Source organism: Scomber scombrus, chromosome 6 (genome assembly GCF_963691925.1).
Source record: "Scomber scombrus chromosome 6, fScoSco1.1, whole genome shotgun sequence".
Classification (NCBI taxonomy): Eukaryota; Metazoa; Chordata; class Actinopteri; order Scombriformes; family Scombridae; genus Scomber; species Scomber scombrus.
Genome location: NC_084975.1, coordinates 20,842,802 through 20,870,412, shown reverse-complemented (window position 1 = coordinate 20,870,412; position 27,611 = coordinate 20,842,802). Strand labels below are relative to the sequence as shown.

Below are 27,611 nucleotides of genomic sequence, written 5' to 3'. Positions count from 1 at the left end.
TCACACCTCAAATACTGTACTCCACTAACTAAAACGTTACTCAGTTCAAGGGATGAGAGACTGAATTTAAAATAGATTCTGATAACGGATTGTGGTAATGGCATATTTTGAAAGCTCACGGAGATGTAGGAGAGTGTGTTGTCTTAAATAAGTTACTAAACTAATTTACAATCAACAAATCTTCTGAAGAGACAAAAAACAACCATACTGACACATTTTTGGAGGACACATAGCCATCACCTGATGCAGTCTATGGCTCCATGCCATAGAAATCCACTGTCATCCAAACAATAATGAATCACATGAAAGAGTCATATTTTGAACTAGGTGACCTTTTCCATCATTGTAATTAACAAGAAACAACTCCTCAACTGTATTTTCAATTTCTTGGTCATTCCTAATCAGGGAGATGTTTTATGACCTCAGGAGACTCAAGACTCTACAGTCATGATAAAAGTTAAGACAGTAAGTATCTGGAGGGATACGAATATATTTGTTCTTCAGTCTTTGTCAGTCTCAATTTGAAATAAAGGAATGGAAATTAAATTAAAGAGCCACATCTCACCTTTAAATTTGAGTAAGTTTACATCAATATTTAAAGAACTGTGTGGGAAATATAGCCCTTTTACTACATAGTGCTCGAAAGTTTTGGGGTTCAAAGGTAATTGGACACTACTAAATGTTTCTCAGGAAGCTGTGTGTCATTTAAATGTCAGTTCATGCACAAAAGAGCTCACATATGGTTTAGAGTTGAGAGTTGCCATTTAGACTGACGTAAAATTGTCTCTCAATATGAGGCGTAAAGAGGTGAAGTGAAGAAGATAAAAATGAGGCTTAAAAAAAGCAGAAATAAGAGCGAGAAGTAGTTGGTTTGCCAAAATCAATAGTTGGGTTCTAAAATATTTTAAAAAAGCAGGAAAGAAGAAAGAAAATGGAAAATGACCTGATGGACAGAGAAGCACAAGTCTTATGGATGACCTGGCAGTTATTTGCATGATGAAGAAAAAGCTCTTTGTGACTGCACAGCAAGTCAAGAATGTTCTCTAGGATGTTGGTGGACATGTTTCTTTGTCAATAATCAAGAGAAGACTTCATTACCACAACCTCAGGAGGATTCACCTCAAGATGCAACCCCAGGTAAGCTTCAAAAACAGAAAGGCCGGGTTCTAATTTTATAATAGCGTATACAAAGAAACCGGTAGAGTTCAGGCACAAAGTTCTATGAACTCATTAAAAACAAAAATGAACCTCTATCAAAAGTCAGGGGATCAGCAAAGTCTTTAGGATCATTAGGATGTCTGAGAACCACAAATGAATTGTGTGGCAATCATTGCTGAGCCATCTCAGTCCGAACCAAAGTGGTGGACTGAATAATACTGACATCCCTAACGACCAGCAACTTCTGTGAAAAATTAAGAAATCTAAATGTGTTTTAAAAGTATCACGTATCATTTGCCTTGTAAAGCTCCCAGATCATACATTGCTGTAAACTGTGTGTGTGCAGACATCTGTATCAGTCTGTGACCACAGCTGACATATAGTGATATACAACCATGTTCAGTATAATTACATTAATAAGGAAGGTCTTGGAGTTCAGGAGGTTGGAGAACTGGTTGAGTGCCTGGGTCACTGTGGCCCGTCGAGCCTCTGGGATGTCCAGCTTCCCTGTGATCATCACATCATTGGCACCATCCTTAGAGGGCAGGAAGAAGACGCGGTCTGTGTAGGTCTTGTAGTCTAGGAAGGGGATTCTTCCCTCGCTCAGGTCATTGGTGTGGTCCTCCATCTCGATCATCAAGTCTGCATGACAGAAACAAAACAAAAATTCCAGTTCATTCCTCTTTAATAAGTAGCTTTTGTCATTTGTGCATTGCTCATCTGTCTCAATCTTTAAATTGTGAGAGGCAGAGGAGGGAAAAGGGAGCATTGCAGGGAAAATAATTTCAGCAGTGAAAGATTGTTTTCTATTACTGTTACTGCAAAACTGCTCCTCATAATGATTATAACATGATGTTAAGCGAGGGAATTTATTTAATTCACTGCAGCACAATACATCAAAGAAATGTAATCAGAGCTATGAAGCACTTCATTACTTTATAGCTTCTGAGAAACATGGATCCTTTGAGGGGCATTAGCAATATTGCAGAGCGTCTGCACAGCAGCACGGATAATACCTGTGAATTCTTTCTTGCAGCGGTCTCGAACGCTCTCCTCCAGGTTCTCTAGTTGGTGTTTCACCTTCTCATATTCCCTCTCTGCCTGCTGACTCTTTCTCCTGCACAGATGATAGAACGAAACACAGGTATCATGAAAGCAAATATTTGCAGAAGGAAAGGATTTTAACTTGTTATTTTATTTAAAATATGTTTGAATGAATGTGTTTTGAAATAATTTCAATCTAATTGTTGATGACAGACTCCATGCAATGGTTTGAGGGGGGGATAGTTGAGAACTTAGCCACAGTGTTTTCTAATGAGTTTCACAATACATCTTATTCGAGCTGGTTATCGTTCCCTCAAAGTGGGTGTGTTGTCCAGCTGAAATGTTAGTTTAGCTAATGCATTATCGCCTGTGACAGACACATTAACTGACATACAAAGCCCTGTTTTTGGAGAATATCTGGAAATCGCAATCGCAACAAAAGCAAAGAGGATGAACTAAAATATATGTAAAACAATCCCATATTAATATTAAACCATTTGAGAAAAACATCATGAACTCAATTTAAGTACAAAAGAAAGTATGTTATTAAAAGTATAACATAAGATTTATATGATAAAGAAAACATTTCGATAATATTTGATAAAGAGAAAGTATAATGTAATATCAAGTTACAGAGAAACATCATGTGTATGTTTTACCATGCAATAGCTTATTGGGGGAATTTTATACTGGCTTGAAATTCAGTGTAAAGAAATTTATGGTAGGATGGTAATATCTATCCATTAATAATATTTGTAAATGTATTGTTTGTTTGCAATCGGAAGGGCTTAATATCATGTTTGTTTATATTTGAAGAACTCATTGACCTTTATTTGTATGCATACCAGGAAGTGTTGCTGGCGTCCTCCGATTGGCCACTTTTTCCCAGGAGAGAGCCTATAGCCGTCATATGCATGGTATTTAGTGTTTGTGTATATTGTATGAACTTTGCCCGATGAAGGTCTGAGGACTGAAATGTGGTGAAAAAAGTGGTGTGGGATTATTTGCTTTCTTTCCTTGTCAAAAGTAGAAGGGTGTAAATTGTTTTCTTTTAAATCTTACAAAGCTTGTTAATACCATTTTCCTCTTAGCATAATACTCGTCGTGGACACACACCACTGACCCAGCAGGCTACAATGTTTATTTACCAAGAGTAGCCTATTCATTTAGGCTCTCCTCTAATGACCTCTTCCTTTAATCACCGGATAGATAATGCAACCCAAATAATAGAGAATCTGCTATTAAGCTGTCCCTCTGGTGATTCAAATCAACGAAGCTTTGGTGGACTAAAAACTTAACTGATCTGAAAAAAACATTACATAATAAAGGTTCATCAGTAGGTTATAGCCCATAGATAACACACAGACATCCGACCACAGCTCTTCTTTTTTCATGTGGGCTGTTGCTGGCTGTTATGAAAAATTGTGAGCTGATCTTTTGTGATCTTTTGAATACTCAAACATTTTAAACCGCTCTCAAAGAGATTGCGAGGTTGAGATTCATGGATATATTATAACACAAAACAGAAAATGACATCAAAAACTCCCAGTGCTTTACTACTCATAAAGTGAACTAGGGCTGCAACTAATTCATATTTTTTTCATTTTGGGTTAATCTGTCAATTATTTTCTTTATTAATCGATTAACGGTTTGGTCTACAAAATATCAGAAAATGTTGATTTCTGTTTTCCACAGCTCAAGATGTAACCAAATGACTTGTGTTCGTCCCAACCAACAGACCACAACCCAATAATATTCATTTTACTATCACAGAGGACTAAAGAAACCAGAAAATATTTACATTTAGGAAGCTGGAACCAGAGAATTGGGGCATTTTTTCTTTGAAAAAAATATTCAAATAGTTGCCAATTCATTTTCTAATTTCTCATTGCAGCTCTAAGATAAATAACATAAAATGCTGCTCCCTTCTATTGATTAAGGAGGACCATCCCACCTTTTCATAAAAGATGCAAAGTTGATTGGAGAATTGATCACCTGTGATGAAACGCGGTACACTGTGAAGCACAGACTCAAGAGACTTCAATTTGGAAGGACAAAGATGCTACTATACCCCCTCCATCAATTGTACATAGTTGTAAATTATACAATGCTCTTCAGACTAACTGAAGAGAACCATGACTTGTTTCTATACAAAATCCAAGTTTGTCCTTCAGTTTGCTTGAAAGGTTTTCCTCAGAGGTCTTAAAAGAGGGTTTGGAATCTCTTCAGGCCTCTAAAAATCCTTGAAATAAAATAATCTGAGAAGTAAACATAACTCCTGCTGAACTGATCACAACACATCCACACTTCAGCCATAACCTGTCATGAGGGATCATTCACAAGAGAACTTTTCTTCATTTTTAGAGGTCACAAGCCAAGCAGACAGAGAGCCCTTGGCATTAAAAAATTGCAGGCTTGTAAGTCATCTGTTAAGCTGCCAAAAAGCCTCTATTGTGAGAAAAAGGTAAGTCTCTAAGAAAGCAGTGTAAAAGAATAATAGTAAAAAAAGAAAAGGCTTGAATAGTACCAACAGTGACTATAGAGTATTATGAGGCTATTTAACTGTCTGTCGATATGTCTGGAATTAACAAGTTTAAATAAAAAGGTTTCTTACAGCACATTTACTGTAAAAAAAGCAAGGAGAAAAAAAGCAATTGCAGGTAGTTGGCTTACTATTATTACGTATGTTAATGTGAAGTTACCTAAAACAGCTTTATTTACCTGTAGCAGTAGACAGAGATAGCAATGATGAGCAGCATGGGCACAATGACAGCAGGGATGATGATGTAGAGTGACAAATCATTGTTCTGCTTGTACCGCACTGAGCCGACCACCCACTCCCCTTTCCCAAACTTGATCTGTGGATAAACAAGGAGAGTGAATCTTATTATCTGCATAAGCTCTCCACATTTTTTGCCAGAGATTTATTCAGTTATGGGTCAACGGTAAAGATTCAACAGTGTTTGAGAAGAAATGGAGATAGAAAAATCTACATAGTAATCGTTCAGTTCTGCTAAGCAGCTACAGGACCACTTATTTAAGTGCTGGAGCTACCTGCAAGTTGCTGTGCTCATTAACTGAACAAATGCATGTATGTATTGTCTCTGACACTTTATAATCAAGTACTTTTTCTATGCTGCTATCTTGTACTATTGACTTCTTTATGAAGCACACAGCCACAGAAATGAAGCAATAGCTCACTTAGAAGAATTACCCAGAGGAGAGGTTACAGTATTCATCACAATTGCGGCTAAACCATAATTAAATGTAATTAAGGGCCTGTAGCTACATGAAAATTGTTCAACCAGAGAAAGAATGGGGTCTCAAGATGTACAGAGGACATGCCTAGAGAAGTACTGTATCACGCTTTATGATGCATGAATGCTCTCATCTGCAAGTCTGCATGTCGGCCTTTGTCTGATCTGACCGTTAAATCGAGCAGCTCAGGCCGAGTGTCCCGACGGTGCCGTCTGGAGCGAGCGCGGGGCGGGGTGGAAGGTGGGTCCAGGAACAGCTTGTCATCCTGAAGAGTGTTAACCAGACAGGGAACATCGCCCACAAACGCTTGTGCCTCTTTGGCTGTCATCGCTTTGGAGAATCCTCGACCCTGCAAAGGAAGACAGACAGTAAAGTTAAAAGTTTCGTCCATATGAGAGAAAAATTAATTACTACCTCTATACACCATCAAGCAGATGCATCATATTTAGAGTATTAACAACATTATTGTAAGCATTGTCCTTTGGACTAGATTGAAAGTTTTAATCAGCTCTTCTGTGTATTTTGTAGATTGTTCAACCGAGTGAGTGCCAAAAGTAATTAGAAAGATTAAGATTATATTAATTGTACGCACATTTCTTACTTAAGACACTTTAGGCACAGCTCCAGTCAATCCTACAGTCCTGGCAGCGCATTACACACTTGAGATTCTGCAATACACTTCTATATCTACAGGCATGCTTTCAATTATCCTAATGTAGTCTGGAATCTAAGCAAGGTGAAATTAGCTTAAGTAAACCAGGGGTCTGAGTAATTGAAAAGGCCTCAGACCTTTTTTGCAAATGCCTTTCCTGTCTAATTTCCCTTAAGTGTGTTTACCCAAAGAACGTTTAAGAGGGAATACAATGGAGCTATGGATCTGACATACTGCAGTAATAACCTAGAAGAATTGAAATTATTTGTCAATTAATCAATTAGTACACTGACAGAGAATTAATATACAATTACTGAGTTCAAGCTTCTAATTTGTGGTGAATGGCTGCATTTCACTGTGTTATCTGATGGTAAAATAAATACATTTTGGATTTGTGTTGGGAAGACAAAATAAGCAACTTGGGCATGGGCATTTTCCACTATTTTCTGACAGTTTATAGTCCAAACAATTAATACAAAAAGAATCTGCATCCATAAATCATACAGCTAGTTAATTGATTCAAACTAAGCATGAAAAGAAAAATAAACCTATATAATTACCCATTAACTCCAATAATTTGGTGAATAAAGACAAAAGCTTTTTAATTTATATTTTCCTTTACCAATCACTTGAGAAATGAAATTTGTGTCTAAAAAATGTGTGTTTTTCTCCGCTAACATATTCTATTAATCATGTTACGACCCCTCAGATGCATCTTATGACTCCTGTTTTGGAGCAATGGATAAACACAGCTTTATTTTTTAATCAGTTTATAAAGGTTAAAATAAATAAATGTTTGCTAATTGTAACTAATAATGTGCATTTGCATCAGTTCATTTGACTTCCAAAACAATCAGTCCCTTGTGCTAAAATATTGTTGCTATTATGCAATGAAACCCACACAGAATATAAGTAGCTAAAGAGTGAAAATGTGCCACACAGTAACAGCAATTCAGCATCTTTTCCATATTTATCCTCAAGTCACATAATAGCACCATTTGTCTTAATTCCTTCGCACAAAGAATCTGACTTCTCAGAAGCACTACAACTGCAGCATTAAAAAGGAACCTGAGCAGCCTGTACTCACAGTGACAATGATGATGCCGGCCTCGGTGATGGTCTTCTTAGCCAGCTCGTTGAAGGTAGGGTCAGGGTGGTAGTCGAAGGGCTTCAGTTCCTTCTCCCAGTTGTCCAGCTTGATGTACGTTTTAAAGTGCTGGTACAGGGAATTGTTAACTGTTGGGGATCTAAACTGGATGACTGTGTCGTTCTTTTCCTGGGCATCCTGAATGTGTTGGACGGAGAGTAAAATGTAGTAAGAGCAGTTATAGTTAGTTATGGGGTGATACATTCTATAACACCCATATAAAAAGCAAAACCAGACAGGAAGAAGTACATAAAAACGGTATTAAAACACTGAAAATATGGGGCAGGATTAAAATTAAAAGACAAACAGTGGGCGTTGAGGGCTTTTTTTGAAGTGAATTAATGTTTTTGTTGTATGAGGGAAGACAGTTTCAGGAGTGGGGTGCTGGAGGAAAAAGGCCTAGTTTGGCACAATAAGCAAGGTAAAATTACAGTATGTGTCTCTTTTCACTCATTCTACTAAAATCCCAATCTGCCGTCGTAGAATTGCTGCCTCTGATGAATCACAACTCGCGTTGAGTTATTCTTCCTCTGGCTTTGTTTGTTTGTTTTTGGTTAACTGGACAGATGGTGATATATCTGTCAATCTCTGACTGTTACGATGCATGGCTGATAATACTGTGCATGACAAATAAACCCCACAGTCCTACATGCAGTCAAGTTTTGTTTTGTTTTTTTTGGGGGGGGTTTTAAGGACAAAGGACAAAGGACAAAGGCGAAAGGCGTAGGATACAGTCATTATCTTTTGAAAAAAGAAGACCTACTATAAATTTTGAGTCTTGTGATATTTAGTGAAAAAGTTATTTTCCCCCACCACACTGCTTTAAACCGTGAACCTATACTCTAAACACTTCTGACCATAAATTGTTCAGTGTTGATGGAATATTTTGATAATTTGGGAATCTTTTCCTGGCAGAGAAGACTGGCACCACTCTCATATCTATCTGTTCACTATAGGCAGCAGCTTGTTAGCCTTACTCAGCACAAAGACTGGAAACAGCTAGCTTTGCCCTGTCTAAAGGTAAAAAAAAGTTCAGCTACCAACACCTCAAAGCTCCCTAATTAACACATTACATCTCACTTTCACTCTCAAGTGCAAAAACAACAATTTGCTGTTCTACAATTTACAGATTCTGAATCTGTGACGTAACCTCTTAAAATAACAATTTTAAGCCGCCATGCAATATGTTTAACTTAACTAGCACATATACATATAACTAGCAATATGTTTAACTTAACTGTGTTATTTTGTAATTAACTTTTCATAGCATTTTGGGGTTAATTTGGGGTATAATGTTTTATTTCTGTGAAATGCATTTTGAAATCTTCCCAGTTTAAACAGCATTTTACTATAGTGTCATATCACATGTGTCTAACATAGTCCATTTTGCCTCCAATGCTCATATATGTAGTTATCTGTTTTTCCATTACAGTGTATGCCACCAGCTTGGTTAAACAAAAACTGGGACTGAAAGAGAGAAGATTTACCAACATGTTGGACAAGTGTATCGCATCCCAAAGAGAGTACTATGCAGGCGATAAGAAAGGTACACCTGTTCAGTCAGCTATGCAACAGTTACACCTGGCAAGTAGCATGTTTTACTATTTAGTAACAACTACTCTGTATGTAAGATGTAGATTGTGTGGTGATACACAAATCTCTCACTTAGTAAAGACTTGTTACAATTAGGCTAATTTTAAAATTATGAACAGGTGGTGCAGCCAACTCCAGAAGCCTTTTGTTTATAATCACAACAAAGTGCTGGAGGGTCTTTACAGCAAAAATACATCAGTGCTTTGAGACGCTAACCTGACCAACAATGTAATCATCATGTTTTTACCACAGGCCAGCTGCCATAATGAGTGAAAATATTTGGGTCTAGTTCAGTGGATAGACTTAAACCAAGAGAAGCTTATGAAGTTGACCAGCCAAGGCCTTTGAGATAATATTTTACATCCACTGCTAGTTTGTGGCAGCCAGAAGTCTTTTCAAATCTCTCCCTGGTCCCTGGGTAGCAGCTACCAGGGACTTGGCCAGGAGTAAAGTGGTGGAGAGCGGCATAGTCACATAATCTTCTGCAACCTTAATGCCGGTATTAAATTTATCCCTTTAAATGAAATGTACAAAATTTTCACTGCTTAACACTGCCCAGTACACTGTAGGGCAGGCACCGACAAGCTGTGTGCAACTCCTTTAAGTTCCCTGGCAGAGTCAATCCTACTTGATTAAGCTGGACAAGGAACATAGTTATTTTTTGGTGAGGGTGAAACAGTGATGCTGCTATCTGCAATTCTACAGGTTTAAGGATTCATGGTCTAAGAAGTGAGATGAAGTAATACTGGCTTATGAAATCTCACTGATCAGTGGCAGCAAGGAGGAGTGGAGATATGTATGTGTTTGTTAGTGTGTGTGTGTGCGTATGCTCGAACAGTGAAAATGCCTCACAGACTTTGAATGAATCACTGCTGTAGTCGTGGGCTCATGAAATGTGGGGTGATCGATGGACAGTGCTGCTACCATGAGGAGGGAACAGATAAAGAAGTAGAAATTCTCTGAGGCAAAGAGTAGTTGGAAAGACACAGTTAAGAGACGGAGTGAAGAAGAGATCGAAAAATGATATCTGGGTGAGAGATGGGTAATCAACAGACTGAAGGAACAATGGACAGGAGGGTGCAGATAATTAAAAGGAACAGGAAAAGATATGGAAGACACACACACACACCTCAAAAGCTGCCGCGTTGTCTCCCTGGACCTTCATGACGGCTGTCTGGATTAAGTCAAAGCCTGAACCAGTCACCACAATGTTCCTTCCTCCACTAAAACACACATGTACATCGACAAAAACACAAAATCAGCATAGATACACACATCCACACAAAGACAAGCTCATGGGGAGAGTTACGGGAAGACAGACACAGTTCTTAAATTGCACCTAGAGTAATTTTCACTAGAGATGAAAACAAATTAGTTTAGCCTGCGAGCACCCTGTTTGTTGTTCCAGCCTGTATGCCTAATCACCCCTGCCATAGTGCTTTGAATTGCACAAAAAAAGAGCAAGGTAACCGTCTAATCCATAAATTTTCAGCAATCATCAAGCAGTTTGTTACAACATCAAAGACTAGCATTTGTAGCCCCTTCAGCCAATCAGAAAATATTCTACACACACACACACACACACACACACACACACACACACACACACACACACACACACACACACACACACACACACACACACACACACACACACACACACACACACACACACACACACACACACACACACACACACACACACACACACACACACACACACACACACACACACACACACACACACACACACACACACACACACACACACACACACACACACACACACACACACACACTCAGCAACTCTTGAGGGACAAATCACACTTTCAAAAAACAAAAAGGTGTTTGGCAGTAACAATCTTTTCAGAGGTTTCAGACAAATAGAAGCTTGCAAGGCAGAGTACAAGACAGGTGCCTTTCTAAGAATTCAATTTTCCATATGCAGAACTCTACTATTCAATGTCCTTGTCGTCAATGTCAACTTTTCCTTTTCCTTTCTTTTCTTTTGCTTTTCTTTTTTTACAAAACATCAGTGCAAGGTATTTAAAGGGAAATTGCAATTTGTCGATTTGTCAGCCTGGGTCTTATTATTCTTTTCATGAGACTCTTGCAGCTTACCGAATACAATATACAGCCACGCTATCAGCTCTGTGGGGCGGCACTTAGACACAACAGTGCTTTGAGCTAAATGCCAACATCAACATACTAACATGCCTACAATGATAATGCTAACATACAATGTTCAGGAACATATATGTTTACCATGTTCACCATCTTAGTTTAGTATGTCAGCATGCAAACATTTGCTAATTAGCATTTCACTACAAAAGAAAAATATCAACCTTATGCCATCGGTACAGGACAAGTCAGGGGATCACCAAAATCAGTATTGATCTTCTGAGGACTATGAATGTTTGTAGAAAATGTTATGACAAAAACCATCCAACATTTCAGTCACTGCGCCGCAAGTGGGGCTAAAAATGTGTAACCCTTTGAATCCAACTGAAAATAAGAAAAACAGTAGCCGCCTGGAAATCCCTGTAGATGATGTAGCAAACTTTCCAATCCTTGAAGTGATGCATAAAATGTTATCATGCTTTACACACTGATTACATCTTTCTTGTCTGGGTGGTAAAAAATGTACTGTTATTTCTGCTTCCCAAGGACACACAACACTATAGAAAGCTCCCTTTAAATGTTTTACTATTTTACAAGTGTTTCCTTTTTAAAATGTAATAAGTAAAACATTTCAAAAGGGATCATTGTAGAATGATATAACAACCACAGAATGGCACCCGGTCTGACAAATATCACCATTTCCTTTAAACTTTAATCCAGTAAGTATGTGTTTCCAGGTGGGGTGGTAAATGAAAGCAATACATTAAAAACATTAAACAAGACCAATTAATATTCCAAACTCGCTGCTACTTAAAACTGACCAGACAAAGCTTCCTTTGGGCTGGTGGTCCAGCACAATGGGGTTTTCCAAGAACTGGAAGGCACTTGGGATGGTTGTTGTGGTACTCTTTCCGTACTTCACTGTGACTGTGTGAGGGTCGGAGGGCACCTTATCTGCTCGGTATTCTCCTGTCCTGCAGGTGATTTTTGGTCCAAACTGCTCCCTGTTGAGACAAGGACATAACTCAGTACTGGCTGGAAGGGAGGGGTCACACAAGGTCACTATGCAGTGGAGGCCAACATGGCAGCAGCCTGACAGCTTGTTAAGTCCTGGCTTTGCTGATTCTCTAGCTCGTTATTTTTCCGTTACCTCTGCCTAAAATGTCACCATGGACTGGTGTCGACAGAACACTCGCAGGTCACAACAGTGAAGGCAAATGGTAAAGGGGAAAAAACCTTGCTTGTGACACCACAGTTAAGGTCAATTCCATTTTTGCCTCAGGAATGTAGAAAGAAAAAATCAATTTAACGGCTTCAAAGTGTGCATACTGTAGAATTTGCATAGAATACAATGTCTGAATAACAAGTAGCACTTATCAACTGAAGAGACTGAAGTGAAACAGAATTGGTCTTTGGCGTGAATGACAATTATTAAGAAAAGAAATCCTTACACAGTGCAGTCCACCGCTCCAATAGTAACCTGGACATCATCCTTACTGCCTGTGTCCAGAAATTGTCCAGAAATTGTAATGAGGGTGCCGCCGGCTATGGGACCTCTAGCTGGTTTCACCTCCTCGGGAATCGGGTCCTGGTGAGAGGAGGGTGGGAGTCGGAAAATAAAGCATGAATATATAGCCATTTTTCCCCTGCAAGGATTTTAAAGCATGCACAAACGCACACACACACACACACAGGCAAACACATACACACACACACACAGGCAAACATAGACATAAGAACAACACACACAGATACCAAACAATGTCATAGACCCACACATTTCCTGCTCTCACCCTCCTTGATCTCCCCCCTTCACACACGCACACACACACACTGACACACACACACACACACACACGCACACACACACACACACACACAATCATACAAGCACCACATCTGCCTCAATTTGCTGAGCAAACAGTTAGGCGGAGCACTCCCCTGTGGGAAGCTTTAGCGGACCCAGAGATATGAAAAGCCAGTTAAATAGCTACACTGTAGCCTGTTAAAGTATTAGAGAGAAAAGCGGCCTACTGCACAGCATCTGGTTAAAGAGGAATGCATATACATTCTGGCTTATCATACAGTGTATTACAATTGTAATGTGACAGCATCTAGGCACTAAATTTACCAATACATTAGGGAGGCTGTATATGTATGTACATTCCACTTAAATGACATGGCCTTCGTATGTTCTGATAAGGGGACTCTCTGCAGTTAGGAAGTGGAAAACATAATAGAGACCATAAAACATCAAGATCAGTTGAAAGCTTTTGGATGTGTTTATTTTCTGGGTCAAATGTTCTATGCCTCGATACTCGAACTGCAGCTGAGGATAAAGTGTGTGGGTGTGGGTAAGGGTATTTACCCTGTAGGTGAAGTACATGGAGGAGGTTCCTCTCTTTCCTCCCTTCACCTCCACTTCTACGTGGCCCCAGAGGGATTTCATACGATCAAGAGGGCCAATCTCACACACCACGCTGGACAGGACAAGAGAAAAACAAAAAAGAACATTTTAAATAGGATTTAACAACAGATATGTAAAATGTGTGATTTGTGTTCCCAACTTCACCTAATTTGTGAAAGCAGTTATTCCAGGAAAAGTCTGGGAAGCATTTCTGAATTTAAACCACTCAAATCAAATCAAATTGATGTCAGCACTACTTTGACTTCAAGCCTGGAGCTGATCCACTGAAAACAACAATGATGGCTTCATACAATCTTTGTTTAAATTCACACATTCAAATGAGCTAGTTTTGCAAGACACATACTGTGAATTGGCAGTCAAAAGTAGTGAAAATAACTTTTTTTTTTAAGAATTTTGTTCACTTTTTATTAAGTGGGCAGACATGTTAAACAGGTTCAGCTGGGGATTGATTCATGTTGGTGACTAAGCAGCTATGAACGTAGTATGATTTCTAAAGCCAGATTGGCTTGCTCAAGTGTCTCACAAAATTGAACCTTCTGGGATTTTTTGCACACTGCAATGTCTGGAGTTTTCTGGCAATTCTGTGATAAACCAAACACATCCAAGTCGCCTGCAGTCCTGAGGGAAAATGTGTTGCTGATGAAAGAGGTCAGCATAAAGTGGCAAGCCTTATATCGTCTAACAGGTGGACCACAAGTATACAATTAACAGCTACAACAGTGATGTGAAGAAATAAAATAACGCAATGGAAAACCTGTAAAAATCTCAAGAGTTAAAATGAGATGAAGATGAGAGAAGGAATGTAAGCACCAAAACTGTATGATTTAGGAGTGAAAAACATTCCATCTGGTCTTATAAATCCTGGTTTAAACCTTATCATGCAGATGGTGGGGCAATAATTTTGTCATAAATGTGGATCCATCCTGCGTGGTGTCAACAGTTCTGGCTAGTGGCTGTGGAGCAATCATGGCTGTTCTCTTTTTCATGGGACATTCGTGGAAACCGAACATTTTTTAAACATCACTGTGACTGAAGTGCATTTCCAAGAATTCAGTTTTTTCCAGCAGCTTTTTCACCACTCAGGTCATTAAAGGCCTTTTTGAGATGAGGTGGAACAGAATGTCTGCAGCATGAAAAGATTGTGGCAAATGATGTATGTGATGCTATCAAATCAGTGTGGTGTATTTCAAGAGTGAATCCATATTTGAAGGAATTTCAGGCTGCTCTGGAGGGTCATATCCATCACCAGTCATAAAAGAATGAGTTGCCACAGACGGTTTTATAAAGACTGACATTCAACCAAGCATTATGCTTTCAATTTTGAGGTACTTTACTTGAGTATTTCCATTTTCTGAGACTTCATACTTCTACTTCACAACAACATTTCGGAGGGTTAAAATGTACTTTGCTGCTTTACAGTTGTCTGAGTTGTTTGCAGCTCCACCCCAGAGTGATTTCCTCTCTAAACTTCAGACAGTCTCATTTAAATAACTCTTTGAAGCCCAGATATGTAAAATGTCCAATAATTCACAAAAAAGCAAAAACTAGAGGAAAAGTCCAACAAATTAATATAAATAGCTGTAGCCTATACAACTATATTGATAATCTCTTAACCTCAAACTGTATCTAAAGTAGTTAAAAGTAGCTGCTGCTAAACCAGCTACGACAGAAAAATGCTACTTACACATTACTGCATCCGTGTTACTCTAATAATGTTATGTATAATAATATATCAGTTACTGGGGCCATTTTTCCAAGTATATTTTGCTGATAATACTTATGTACTCGCTGTACTTACTTGAGTAGGATTTGAATGCAGCACATGAACTTATAATGGAGTATCTTCACAGTGCTCTATTGGTAGTTTTACACAAATAAGGATAGGAATACTAACATTTCCGTTTCAGAAGAGTGATACTGTTTCTGAAGACTTCAGATCAATAGTCACATAATGAGCTAATTCAAATATCCACCCAGGTTACCTAAACCAAAGCCAAAGCATTCCTTAGCTGATAATATTTTCAAAGTTTACAAAAAAGAGACTGTGAATAAAACCTGCTCATACAAAGTTTGACCAGCAGCATTCAACAGAGGACAGCATGTGCTTGTGCATTTGCATGAATACACCAGGGTGTGTAGTTATTACCTAGTGGAGACAGAGTACTTCTCTTGCTGATGAACACAGGGCTCCCCAACCACAGTGATGCTTTTAATGTCTTCCTTGTGGATGCCTAGGTTCGAGCCACGGATGGTGATGGAGATGCCTCCCCGCATGGGACCGAATAGAGGGATGATCTGGATGAGGAGATACAGTGAGGGGGTGGGGTGGGTGTTTGTTGGAAGAAGGGATTTGAAATGGATTTAACCAGATTAGTTGTGCAATAAGAACATACAAGAGATTTATACAATCTGTTTAACTCTGCTGAATAGTTGCAGTTAAAGTGTTTAATATTCAGTGCCACAGTGGAGAATTATATCCATACTGTATGAGTGATGTTTGCATGTATGTGTGTATGTACAAGAGCCTGACAAGGCTGATACTGATAAGACACTGACAGATACTCAAGAATATTAAACACCTGATTAAATAGATAGAATGGTGTTTCTAAAATACCATAACATAATGTTACTGCACCGTGAAACTGAAGGATAACCAATGAATGTTTTTTTATGAGTTGAGGAAATTCTCTACTTCTTAAAAATCCTCCTCACACAAGCCCATTCTCAGTTTATTTGCACTGGAGGCTTCAAGTTTCCACATCACACTTGTGTCAGTTGCATACTGCACCACTGTTGGCTCAAAACTAGTTGTGATGTCACAAATCGTATTTGTAGGTACACACCTTATACTCAGATCTAAGATGAGCACAGAGAAACGTTCCACGTTCAGCAAATGAATGTGAAAACGACCTTCTAATATCAAACTCTGCACGTACATCACACTGCAGAGTGAAACATCCAAATGAAGTAACAATAAACCAAACACATTTTTAGTGGAGGGGGCTTTAAGATAAATAAACCATTTCAAACCCCACTGGATTATCTAAAAATGTGTTGTCACGATGATGAAAACAGAGCTGTTTTTCTTAGCTCATGAAAAATGTACATTATGGAGGTACATGGTTTTCACAGGACAGAAACTGTACGCCTCAGGATAGATATTTTGCAGCTGAAGAATAAAGATGACAGTTACTATAAATTAAAATAAAACCATTTTGAACAGTAAAACATCCCTGAAATTTGAATTATTTCTCATAATAAATTGATATAACAACAAAAACACATAAAACAATATTAGACTTTGTGTCAAGAACACATAAATGTAGATAATGTACATAGAAATACTACCAATAAAACATTTATTATTGTAGTTTACTGCTCTGCAATTTCTTTTTGCATATATGCCAACATCTAGTTTATTCGTGATGTATGTACAGTATCTGCTGATGATATCGGCTTCTCAGTCTATCAGTCAGGCTCTGGTAAGCATGGTCATAACCTCTGTCACATTGGCATCAACACAATTACTGATGGATTTTTGTCAATGACAATAAGGCACCAACAATTAAGTGAGCAAATAAAGAATTGATCCAGTCTAGATGTGCTGCAGGTCAGCACAATACACCCTCAAGGAGAAACAGACTTTCGACTTCTCAATCTTCGGAATGATGAAAACACAGTCGATAAACTGCTCCAATCAATAATCTAATCATCAAAGTCGATGCCTTTTTTTACTGCCAATCACAAGTCTTTAAAGCTTGTACTGTTTTTAGTTCAAGGGTCAAACATAATGTGGTGACAACATTGTAACGACTCACATCAGTGATCTGGGGGTCGGGGCACTCTGTGTTGTTGGGATCCTCGGACCCGTGTTGGTCAGGACTGCACAGTTTCTCGTACACGCACGCCTTCTGCTTGGCACACCACACACACTTGTACTTTTGGTCGGCATTTTTACAGAGACTACAGTCCTCTCTTCCCATGGAGCAGTTGTACAGGGTGACTGGATGGGAAGTAGTGAGGGGGAAAAACATATGTTACATTAGACCCATTTTTTTTACATTGAAATCATTTATACCACAGTGTGAGAATGTGTGTGTGTATTCTGAATGAACAAGGATGTCAGTGTGTAAATCTGATAACCGTTTTAATTTGCATGATAAGGAAAATGTATAACAGGCCTCACTATCACTTGTTAAAGAGACATCTCAATCCTTCATATTCTGTCAAAATGTGTCTGATGATACAGTCGTTACCAATTAATTTTCAGTTCAAGATTAAAAGGTAGCCTCCTCAAATCTAATGAAGGCCCCACAGTGGGACTGGCAGTGTACACACAGGGCATTACAAATAAGATCTCCACTTTACAATGTGAGCGCATACCGTTAAGTGTGCTGTCCATCTTCTTGCCTGACTCCTTGTCCTTCACGTAGAAAAGAACATTGGTCTCCGGTGACTTATTGTAGGAAAACTAAGAAATTGGAAGAAAATGAATTATTAATACAGAACCCAATGATTAATGGCACTTAAGCTCTTCTCAGCAAACATGTGGGCTGCCGCTCCCCCATGCCAGGGGGAAAAAAAGAAAGAAAAAAAAAATCACACCAAGTCTGGCAGATTTTCAGCTGAAGAAATCAATGTTGGAAGAGAACATAGCTTGGGGCTAGGCACTGTTTGAGCTTCACAATCACAGAATTCACAATGTGAAGACAGAGCTAAAATAACTACTGAGAAGAGTCTGTCCATTAGAGGGAGCTAGAGAATATCAAAGGGGCTGTGAAAGACAGCTAAAAGGGTGATTTGAATGATAAAGTAAGCTGTCAATATACAGAAAGTTTGCATATAATTTTTTTCAGTACAGAAAAAGTGCGACCAAGTTTTACTCTAATGTATATTCACTCTGTGTCAGAGCTGTTTCAAATTGTATTTTGATCAACTGGTCCACAAATCAGCAAAAGTTAAGGAACCTGGTTTGAGAGGGGAGCAAATTGGCCAGAAGCCATCTGAGCATCTTAGTAAAGGAATGAAATCAGCGCTTCAGTGTTAAGTTTCAAATCAAGACCAGTGTCAAGCAACTAGCAAACAGACACACTCACATTGAAGCCACTGAAAGTGTAGAAAGGCCCGTCCTCAAAATTGACCTCTTCTTCCACATTTCTCATCAGTTCAGTTCCAATGGTGAAAATACGGCCCTGGAGAACCGGACAAATAAAAACAAGGATAAAGGTAAACTGGTTCACTGTGTGCTACTCAAGAAGGGTGTAAATGAGCTGACAAGTTTTACAGAAATGCTTCAAATTCTGTATCTGTGCCACTTTACCTGGTAAAGGTCCAAATTTATCCCCTCAAAGCTGATCCGTGTCTTGTAGCCCACAGGGATGAGCACAGGATCTGGGTTCTCAAACTGAGGACACTTTGCTCCCTGAGAAAGCATCAAAACAAACCAGATACTTCCACTTTCATTCATTTACATTTTAAATGTGCCAACCACTTAACGGACACCCTCATCTGCGGCGACAGATAAGTGTATCGCTGAAACATCTGCTGACTTGTAAATTGATATCCTCTACCCTTCACTATTTGTCACGCAAGATGGTGGCAGCTGATACCGGGATTTGAGTTTTTTATTAATTTTCAGAAGGCATTTGGATCACTCAGGCGCTGAATCACATGTTGTGATTAGACGTGCCTTTAGAAACTTCTGTTACACTTTTGGCAGCATCTCTCTCCCTTATCTCTTATCAGAGATAGGAGTCCTGATGTGTGAACACTTGACATGACTTACCTGACGGTGCTTAATGATGTTAGGACCATTCACGTCATCCATGTCGCTGCAGGTGTGGTCACGTGTGTTCCACTGGCAACCCCATGAACTGGCCACACATGACATACACCTGAAAACAAACAGAAATATAGACACATAAATATAATAAGATAAGAAAGTGCATTCACACACACACATAAAAGCTCACACAAACAAAATGTATTAAAATATTTTTATTAGATTTTAGCAGTATTACAAACAAACACACATGGAACAGCACAGTCAGGAGCAGATGACATTAAGCTTTGTAACCACAGGCATACCCACAATGCACACACAAACAAAATTTAAACATGCAAGCTCATCAAGGGCGTCCGGCGCAAAAATCCATGTTGCTGACAGCGAAATGGATCTTTGCAACTTCACATAAGCAAAGCTCGTTCATCACACATTCCTCAGCATGAAAGAAATGAAGAAAAAAAATGAGGGGAAAAAATGGGGTAGATCGACTTTCATTTTTTGATTAATGAAAAGGAAACTGAGGCAATTTCCTCAGCTTGGTAATAAAAGGGGGAGAGAAAATGCAAGAGGTGCATTCAAAACTACCATGCATCACAATTTACAAACAGAGCCTTGATCTCTCATCTGTTCATGCATGGTGATACATTTACATCAAGGTTGTCAGTTGATGCTGTGTTCAGTGTCACTGTGTATTTTCAGTGAGTGACAGAGCAGAACTGATACATTAAGAGTCTGACTCACGGTGTGTTTTCAGATTTCCTCACTGTGGCGGCACAGTTGTAGAACTTGAACTCCCGTGTGGCCAGCTGCACCGTCTCGTTGACGAAGATCTTGACTGCCACAGCCACAAAGTCTGAGGGCGCAGCACAGGAGGAGATATGAGTTTTACACATTTATTTACAATTGAAGATGATCTTTGTGAAAGACCGTGAAAACTAAAGAAATGAAAGATCCAGTTGAAGGTTAGATCTCATTTGTGCATTTGAAGACCAAACAATACACATTTTGATACAAAGAGTATGATTTCATATTCCTTTATATTCATTTTGTCTTAATGTGTTAATTTAAAGGGGCCATGTCAGGTCCAAGACTTGAGGTGAAAGTATGTAAAAATGCTTCCTGCAAGTCAGAAGGCAGGGAGTCAGCCTTTCCTGAATGTTTTGTTAGCAAAATTACCTTTACTTCCTCCACTTAATGATATCAGATTAATTGTGCACACCCGCAATCAAGTGAGTATTGTCCACTTGAATATCTTGAATCAGATTCAGTACCAAATATGTACAGATGTAACCAAGAAGTTTCCATTTCGAGTAATGAATGAGAAAAATAAATGTAATCTGATTACCACCATTTGCTTTCTTAGCCTGCCTTAGGTCAGAGGCAGGCCACGAAGGGCAGGGAGCTGACCAATCAGAGCAGAGTGGGCCTATTTCAGGGACCTTGGGGCAAAAGGTTGCTGTTGTGCCCCTGCTACACCTACTGTGCAATGTATTCATATTCTGTCAGCTACAGGTACTCATTAAGTCCAGGACAACCATTGCTCCCAGGGTTTCCCTAAGGAAATTGTTTAAGCCACACTGATCCTGATAAATCTCTTCTTATGATCAATTGAGTTATTATTTGACAGCCTTAACCATAGCCTCTCTCAGTGAATGTGCAGCATTTGTTATAGAAAAGAACACCTACGCTTTTTTCCCTAAGCGTCATGTTTTATTTAAAGGTGCAGTGTGTAGGATTTAGTCGAATCTAGCAGTGAGGTTGTAGATTGTAACAAACTGAATACCCCAATAATGGCCCACTCACTGTGTAGCTATAAAGCCCATTCTGAGGTAACAAAAACATGATTCTTATTTTCAGGTGATTATATATTAATTTGAAAATACCTATGAATATTCAATTTCTGCCAAGTCTGTTCTGTTAGATCTTACACACTGCACCTTCAAGAAAAGTGTATTCATTTTTATTCTATAAGACATTCTTATTCCTATTCTACACTGAAACAGTCTTTTAATAATGCATGATTCGTCTCAGTCGATGTTATACTTGAATGGTGTAAATTCCTTAACAAATTTACAGTTAATTAAATTACCAAAAGCATCTAACATGCAGTGGACCTAGGGCTTTTTAGGCTTCTCTGTGTTCTAGGCTCCGGGCGTTTGCCGTGTAAGGCCTTGATAATAACAGAGGACAACAAACTTCTGCCTTGATAAGAAATGCGTAAAGAGAGAGCAGGTTAATTATAAAGGACCCACCTTGGTCCTCAGGTGTTTGTGGTATAAGTGAGGGGCGAGGAAGGTCACAGGAGACCTGACCAGAGTCAGACATGGTGCCTTCACACTGCAAAGAGTCAATGGTGCAGTGCAGACGGTCAGCGGGCCAGATGCTAGGAAGGGAGGGGATGTTGATCTTAACCTGGATAGAATAAAATATGCAGAGGATTCACAACAGTGTAAGCAGCTCAAAAACTTTTTTTTCTAAATGCAACAAGTTTGTGTATTTATGTTAATTAATTTCTTTTCTTGGTGTATTCAAACACCTTAATGTAATGCCAAACAAAATAAATAAACTTTCTTTTTAAAAATGGAGAAGGAGAAAGACAGGGTTAGTGTTGACGGACATACAAGAATGAGTCAGAGAAGGAGGAAAAGAAAAGTAGTCAGAAAGCAGAAAATGAAAAAACAACTTGAGAAAGAATGCACACTGGAGAGCCTCTCCATCTTCAGCTTGTGAGCACAATCAACCAGGGCGGTTATTATAAGCCAGTTTGGAGTTTTTTGGATGGATCAATACCAAGCAGGAATACCTAGAGCCCAGGTTCTCTGATTCACAATGGAAACAGTTTATTACTCAGAATGTGCGTGTTTGTGTGACGTGCATGTAAGGGGGATTTGTGTACTGCAGAGCGACAGAGACAAAAAGAAGTGCACAGAACAAAGAAAGAGTGAAAAAATAAATGCACCGCTGTACCTTCTGCGTCTTTTTACAGGAAAGGTTCGGGGGAAAGAAGGAGACAATCTTGACACACTGCTGCCTTGGGCTCCACAGCCAGCCATTTTTCTCCTCTGCCCGTCGGCACTCAGACCTTCTGGTACACCTTCAGACGGAGGAAGAACAACTCCCATCAGCCTCTGCTCCACATCCCCTAAAACACTTTCATAAGGCTTTAAAAACAGGTTTCTTATGTGCTTTGATGAATAACAACCAATGCCCAAGTGACATCAAGCAGGATCTGTGCAGATTTTTAAAACAAAGTTTTGGATAAATGGTCTCATTGGCAACTGTTTTGATATTTTTGAGCAGAAATGTCAAATGTTTTTTTGCTAATTTTCTTCCTCTTATGTGACCATAAAGATTTTTACATTCTAGATATTAATGATACATTTATTGATTGAAAACATAATCAAAAATAATCATTGCAGCCCTACAATTCAACATTTGACAATCTGTAATGTGCTCTGATATATTGTCATCATGCAATATGCTTTCACAATTACACTATATTGCTGAGGAAAGGGAGAAAAATAGAAAATATAATGAAAACACAATCAAACACAATTGTCAATCAGGTGAAACACAAAAACTAAAATACACACTAGAAGAGGAATAAAATGTAACACCAGACATGTCTTAATAACATGCCTACGAACAGAAACACACAACATAATGCAGCATTAGATATCAGTGAAATATAACATGGGCTCAATTGTTTTCAAGACATAAAAATGAAGAGAGAAAGGATATAGATATAGATATCGCAGATATATCATATTTAAAAAGCTGACAGTATTAAATATTTGGCATATTTATTTAGGAAACTATTTTATCATCAAAATAGTTATGTTGATCTAATTTATTGACTAATTAAAAGCAGCTCCAAAGCTATGTAAAGTGCAAGTAGTGTTTTGAGCTTCTTCCAGAGTGACAAAATATTTTTTTTTCTGATTTGGTCTTGTTCTTGGTCTCATTCTTGTAAAAGACATGATACATGCCACCCTTTCTACACCTCCAGACCCTGATAATATAGGCTGATGAGAGTAAATTGCACAGACTGCCTTCACTGCATGTGGCTGACAAACAGCTTTAATTCCTTACGGCTCTACGGATACCAGGAGATGGAGTATAAACACAGAGGGATACTAAAAGTGTCTGCCATGAAACACAGAACAAATACCCCGCTGTGTTTTACAGATGGAATTGCGTGTGTGGGTGTTTCTGTTACTGTGTGTGTGCATTTATAAGTGCATACACGAGTGTGTGTGTGTGTGTGTGTGTGACATTCTCACCTGCCCTCCAGGACACACCAACCACAGTAAGGGTCCATCATTTCCACACATGATTGGCAGTCTTTCTTTTGGAGGCACGTCTGCACCGGCACCTTGGTGATCTGCAGCATTATAACATGAAATACGATCAAACAAAAGTACCTTCGGGGAGACACTGCAAATAATGTAAAGCATTTATTGGTTTGTTGCAGGTGCGCAAACTAGGAGTAAAAAAAGTCTTGTCACAACACATGGTCTGTCATGTCTGCTTCCTATGTTCAATTACTGAACCAATACCTTCAGTCCAAATGCTGAATGTTTATTGGACCCAGTGTAGGAAAGTACATTTACTTTACATGTATTTGGGCACTTCCATTTGGGGAAGGTATCGCTACACATCAAACGAGTGCTTGTTGGATCATTGAACAGTGATGTAGTGATTATCTTTTTATTCATTCTTTACAACTATTTTTTATCACTTTTCATGAGTACAACTAGGGATGTCCCGATCCGATATTTGGATCGGATCGGCCGCCGATATTAGCAAAAAAAGGCATATCAATATGGGATCGGCCTGCAGGGGAAAATCCTGATCCGGACTCCCGATCAAGTTTGTTTTCAAAACTCCGCTCCGTGTTTTCCAGCGCACCAATGTAGGTGTAATCCATTCCAGTTTTTTTCAGGTTTTCCCCCCAAATCCGGTCCGCGTTTTTCAGCACACCTAGCGCACACCTAGCGCACACCTAGCGACCTGTCCAGCATCCCACTATTTATTTTCTACTCAGCTTTTTTGTGTGTTTTGCTTTTTTAATACAGTTTACAATATTGTTTGCACTGATGGCTTTTTAAGCCTTGGTTTACACTCTTGTTGTTCAATAGCAGAGCACTGATGCCAATTCAGTTTGTGTGGTTAATTGACTATTTTGACTAATTTGTCTATTTTGTGTTTATTTAACCCTGTTAAGAATAAACAGGTCAGCTTCTCATTACCAACCATTGTGGATTATTCAAACTAACCTAATTAAGTTGGCTAGTTGTTCTTAAGAGTAAAACCCTTTTCAACATGAGTATAACAACAAAATAAGTAAATATCTTTAATCTTTAATACATGCTTGGATCGGCCGGTATCGGTATCGGCCGATGCTAAAAGCTACAATATCGGTATCGGATCGGAAGTGCAAAAAGCTGGATCGGGACATCCCTAAGTACAACTGAGTGTAACACATTGAATATTTATGGAAGACTGTACCAAAGTGTTTGCTCCCTATAATCAATTAGGGAGCAACACTTATGTAACTCATGCTTTTATCCCTTTTTGTACAATTTTTAACCTGTAAAGCAACACTGTCACCATGGTGGCATCATTTTCAGGATCACTTATATGCATTCATTCTGACTGTTTGGTTGTAAAATATCTTATAAATGAGAGCAGGGTTATAGTTGTAATCAAAAGGGTTGATGAACAGTAACCTTCTAAATTTGGGTACATTATTGCCACTCCTGTGCACAAAAAAGGGTGCCTGGTAAGAGGTTAAGATTTTACCAACAAGATGTATGATCTAACTTGTCTGCAGACCTCTGAAACACCACTCGCCTCTTTGATTTGTTCATAGATTAAAATACACTAACTAAAGTGAAACAAAATTAATTAACTGTCTTCTGTAAAAAAAGAAACAAAATCTGTAAACATAGCTCCACATCAACCAGCTACAATATAAGACTGCTTAAAGGTACATTTTAATGTATCAGTAAGAACAATGCAATATATACAGTGGGGTCCACAAGTCTGAGACTGAAGGGCTGCACCCTGTATAATGTACAGTACAGTACACTTTCTTTATTGTCAAGACTAGTCAGACACTATGTGACTAATTCTCTCTTCTTGTGTCATAGAGAAACAACACTCAGTAACAGAGAGAAACTGTAAAGGAGCAAACTCTTAAAACAGTTTATTTTAAGACAAACAACGAGTATAGGTTGTTTTAGACAAGAGCTCTGACATACAAACCTTTTTCTCAGTCGTAATGTAGAGGTGGCTTTGGCTGAGGTCAAAGAAAAGGTTTTTGTTGACCTTCTCTCCTATCATGTCACCAGGAGTTTTGCTGTACACATATGGGTCTGTGGTCAGGTGTACCTGGACAGAAAACAAAAGGCAACACTGTCAGCCATGAGGTCTTCAGTTCCTCCATTTTGCCTCCCTCGGGTAAAACAAAAAGTTCCACTGGGAAAAAGTAAAGAGCAACACAACAGTAGTGAACTTAAGACAACTCTACCTTGAAGACCTCTCCCTGGCTGTTTCCCAGGAAGACGATGGTGTGATCATTCTCCATAGCTACAGCCACAGCAGTCAGTAGGCCTGGCCTGGTCAATACTGCATCTGCCTTTAAGGCGAATCTTGGCTTGCTGGCCAGTGGTGAAGGCAGAAAGTCCGCACCACACTTGAAGTTTTCCAAGGTGTCCTTCTGTAAAGGGAAAATGAAAAGCAGAAGAATGAAGACACATTCCCGTGCCCTTTTATTTAAAGCGATATAAGGGATAAATGTGGGAATCAAACTTCCAAGCAGTGGTGGTCTACTAATATATGGGATATTTTTGGATGAGTTTAGGGAATTGGGAAAAAGAAATATGAAGGAAATGAAAATTTGAGAGAGAGAATCTGCAATACAAAGAATATGCAGAACAAAGTAAACACTGAAACATTAAAGTAATGAGTGACACATCTGTGCATGATTGATTAGGCAAAAGGAAATTCTTAAAAAAAAAATCTCACTCTTGTTTTTCTCAGACAGGCTTTTAAATCTTCAATCAGCAGACACAAAAAAAGCACTTACTGAAATTTTTGACGTGCAGAATTCATCAGTTTTAGATGAGTAGGGGATATCCACAGCAGGAAACCCGGAAATTTTCCCAGAGTCACTATAGCAGGCGCTGATGATATCCACTAGCCGCTCATTGATGGCGTTGAGTGGATACATGCAGAGAGCCGAGTCGTTGTCATCATCATCTGGAGTTGCCACCATGAACAGAACTTTATTCCAGGAGAAGACCTTCCCGTACGTACCTAATTCAGTCATGACCCGAGCCAGCTCTTTTCCTGGAGAAGCCACATACGCAGCTTGCACTTTGTTGTATCGGTTATTTGGACCGCAGTTTAACTGAAGCTCCGTGTGGGAATAGTAGTGGTGGTCTTCTTCACAAAGACGAGATACAAAGGTCAGGTTTTTGTTATCCGTACCGTCAAGTGTCCGTGAAAAGAGGAAATATACAAAACCATCTTCTTTGAAGGCATGACGGAAGTCATGCAGGTACTTGGGAACAAATGGTGTAGTCTGTACCGTAGATGCTTCAATGATGCTCTCAAACACAACCCAATCACGAAAGTCCTGAAGGATTCGTGTGCTGATGAGTTTTGTACTGTCCAGGCTTCCGTAGCCCTTCCCAACAAGAAACACACTGAAGGTATGTTCATCTCTCAAGAAGGTGGACATGACGCCCACCACGTTCACGTTGTCCTCTATGCTAGCCACATAAGTCCTCTCTCCTTTACTGTCACTGTAATATAGCTGCTGTCCCACGTTGGTCAGGTTCAGGAGGGAGCAGATGCCTCGGTAGCGGCTGCCGCAGACAATGAGGGACCCGTTGGACGGATGCACTAGCAGAAGCTTGTTGAGGTTGGGCATGAGTTTTGTGTCCTGGCAGGCTGAAGCAGGAGGCGTACATGTCCGAGCATCCTGTTTGGGGCCAGTTTCAGCTTGGGCCTCCTTGTGGAGTGACGGCCCCAGCTGAAAGATGGTGTTGACTGCACCCAGGTAGATGCGACCTGTATTGGGGTCCTGCACCACATTGTTGATGGGGGTCTCTGAAGTGAACTCCAGAATGGGGATGTTGTTGCTGCTCTCCTCTTGAGCTTTTGAGGTCGACTGCCAGATGAGGAAGAGGAGGAGGGAGACCCAGCTTGCCATCTCTGGAGAGAAAATAAAGGTAAGTCATTATTAATGTTGTCAAATGAACATGTTAATGCACATAACTATTAAAAACACAAGACTGCAACATAGAGTAGATATGTGGGTAACATGCATCACTGTACACACACACACACACACATTAACAAATGCAATTTAATGGTCATGTGTGCGCAGTCTCTGAAGTCAGACACAATGTTT

The 27,611-nt window shown here is 39.3% G+C and overlaps 1 protein-coding gene across 2 annotated transcripts in view; it reads right to left on the bottom strand.

Annotated features, from left to right (window-relative positions):
• plxnb2b (plexin b2b) overlaps positions 1-27,410 on the bottom strand; it is a 41,936-nt gene extending 14,526 nt beyond the window's left edge. Inside the window, exons 1-22 of one of the 2 annotated variants that reach the window (XM_062421658.1) lie at positions 26,280-27,410; positions 25,722-25,910; positions 25,457-25,582; positions 23,470-23,570; positions 22,154-22,280; positions 21,439-21,598; positions 19,928-20,039; positions 19,187-19,295; positions 18,722-18,823; positions 18,498-18,593; positions 17,785-17,872; positions 17,220-17,404; positions 15,548-15,696; positions 13,342-13,453; positions 12,425-12,561; positions 11,795-11,977; positions 9,982-10,075; positions 7,200-7,397; positions 5,630-5,809; positions 4,924-5,060; positions 2,175-2,275; positions 1,571-1,800 (exon numbers count right to left, since the gene is read on the bottom strand). In XM_062421658.1, coding sequence (XP_062277642.1) covers positions 1,571-1,800; positions 2,175-2,275; positions 4,924-5,060; positions 5,630-5,809; positions 7,200-7,397; positions 9,982-10,075; positions 11,795-11,977; positions 12,425-12,561; positions 13,342-13,453; positions 15,548-15,696; positions 17,220-17,404; positions 17,785-17,872; positions 18,498-18,593; positions 18,722-18,823; positions 19,187-19,295; positions 19,928-20,039; positions 21,439-21,598; positions 22,154-22,280; positions 23,470-23,570; positions 25,457-25,582; positions 25,722-25,910; positions 26,280-27,410 — 4,047 coding nt within the window. Of the gene's footprint in view, positions 1-1,570; positions 1,801-2,174; positions 2,276-4,923; positions 5,061-5,629; positions 5,810-7,199; positions 7,418-9,981; positions 10,076-11,794; positions 11,978-12,424; positions 12,562-13,341; positions 13,454-15,547; positions 15,697-17,219; positions 17,405-17,784; positions 17,873-18,497; positions 18,594-18,721; positions 18,824-19,186; positions 19,296-19,927; positions 20,040-21,438; positions 21,599-22,153; positions 22,281-23,469; positions 23,571-25,456; positions 25,583-25,721; positions 25,911-26,279 lie in introns of both variants that reach the window. The other variant, XM_062421659.1, reaches the window with a different exon arrangement.
• Positions 27,411-27,611: the final 201 nt, after the last annotated feature.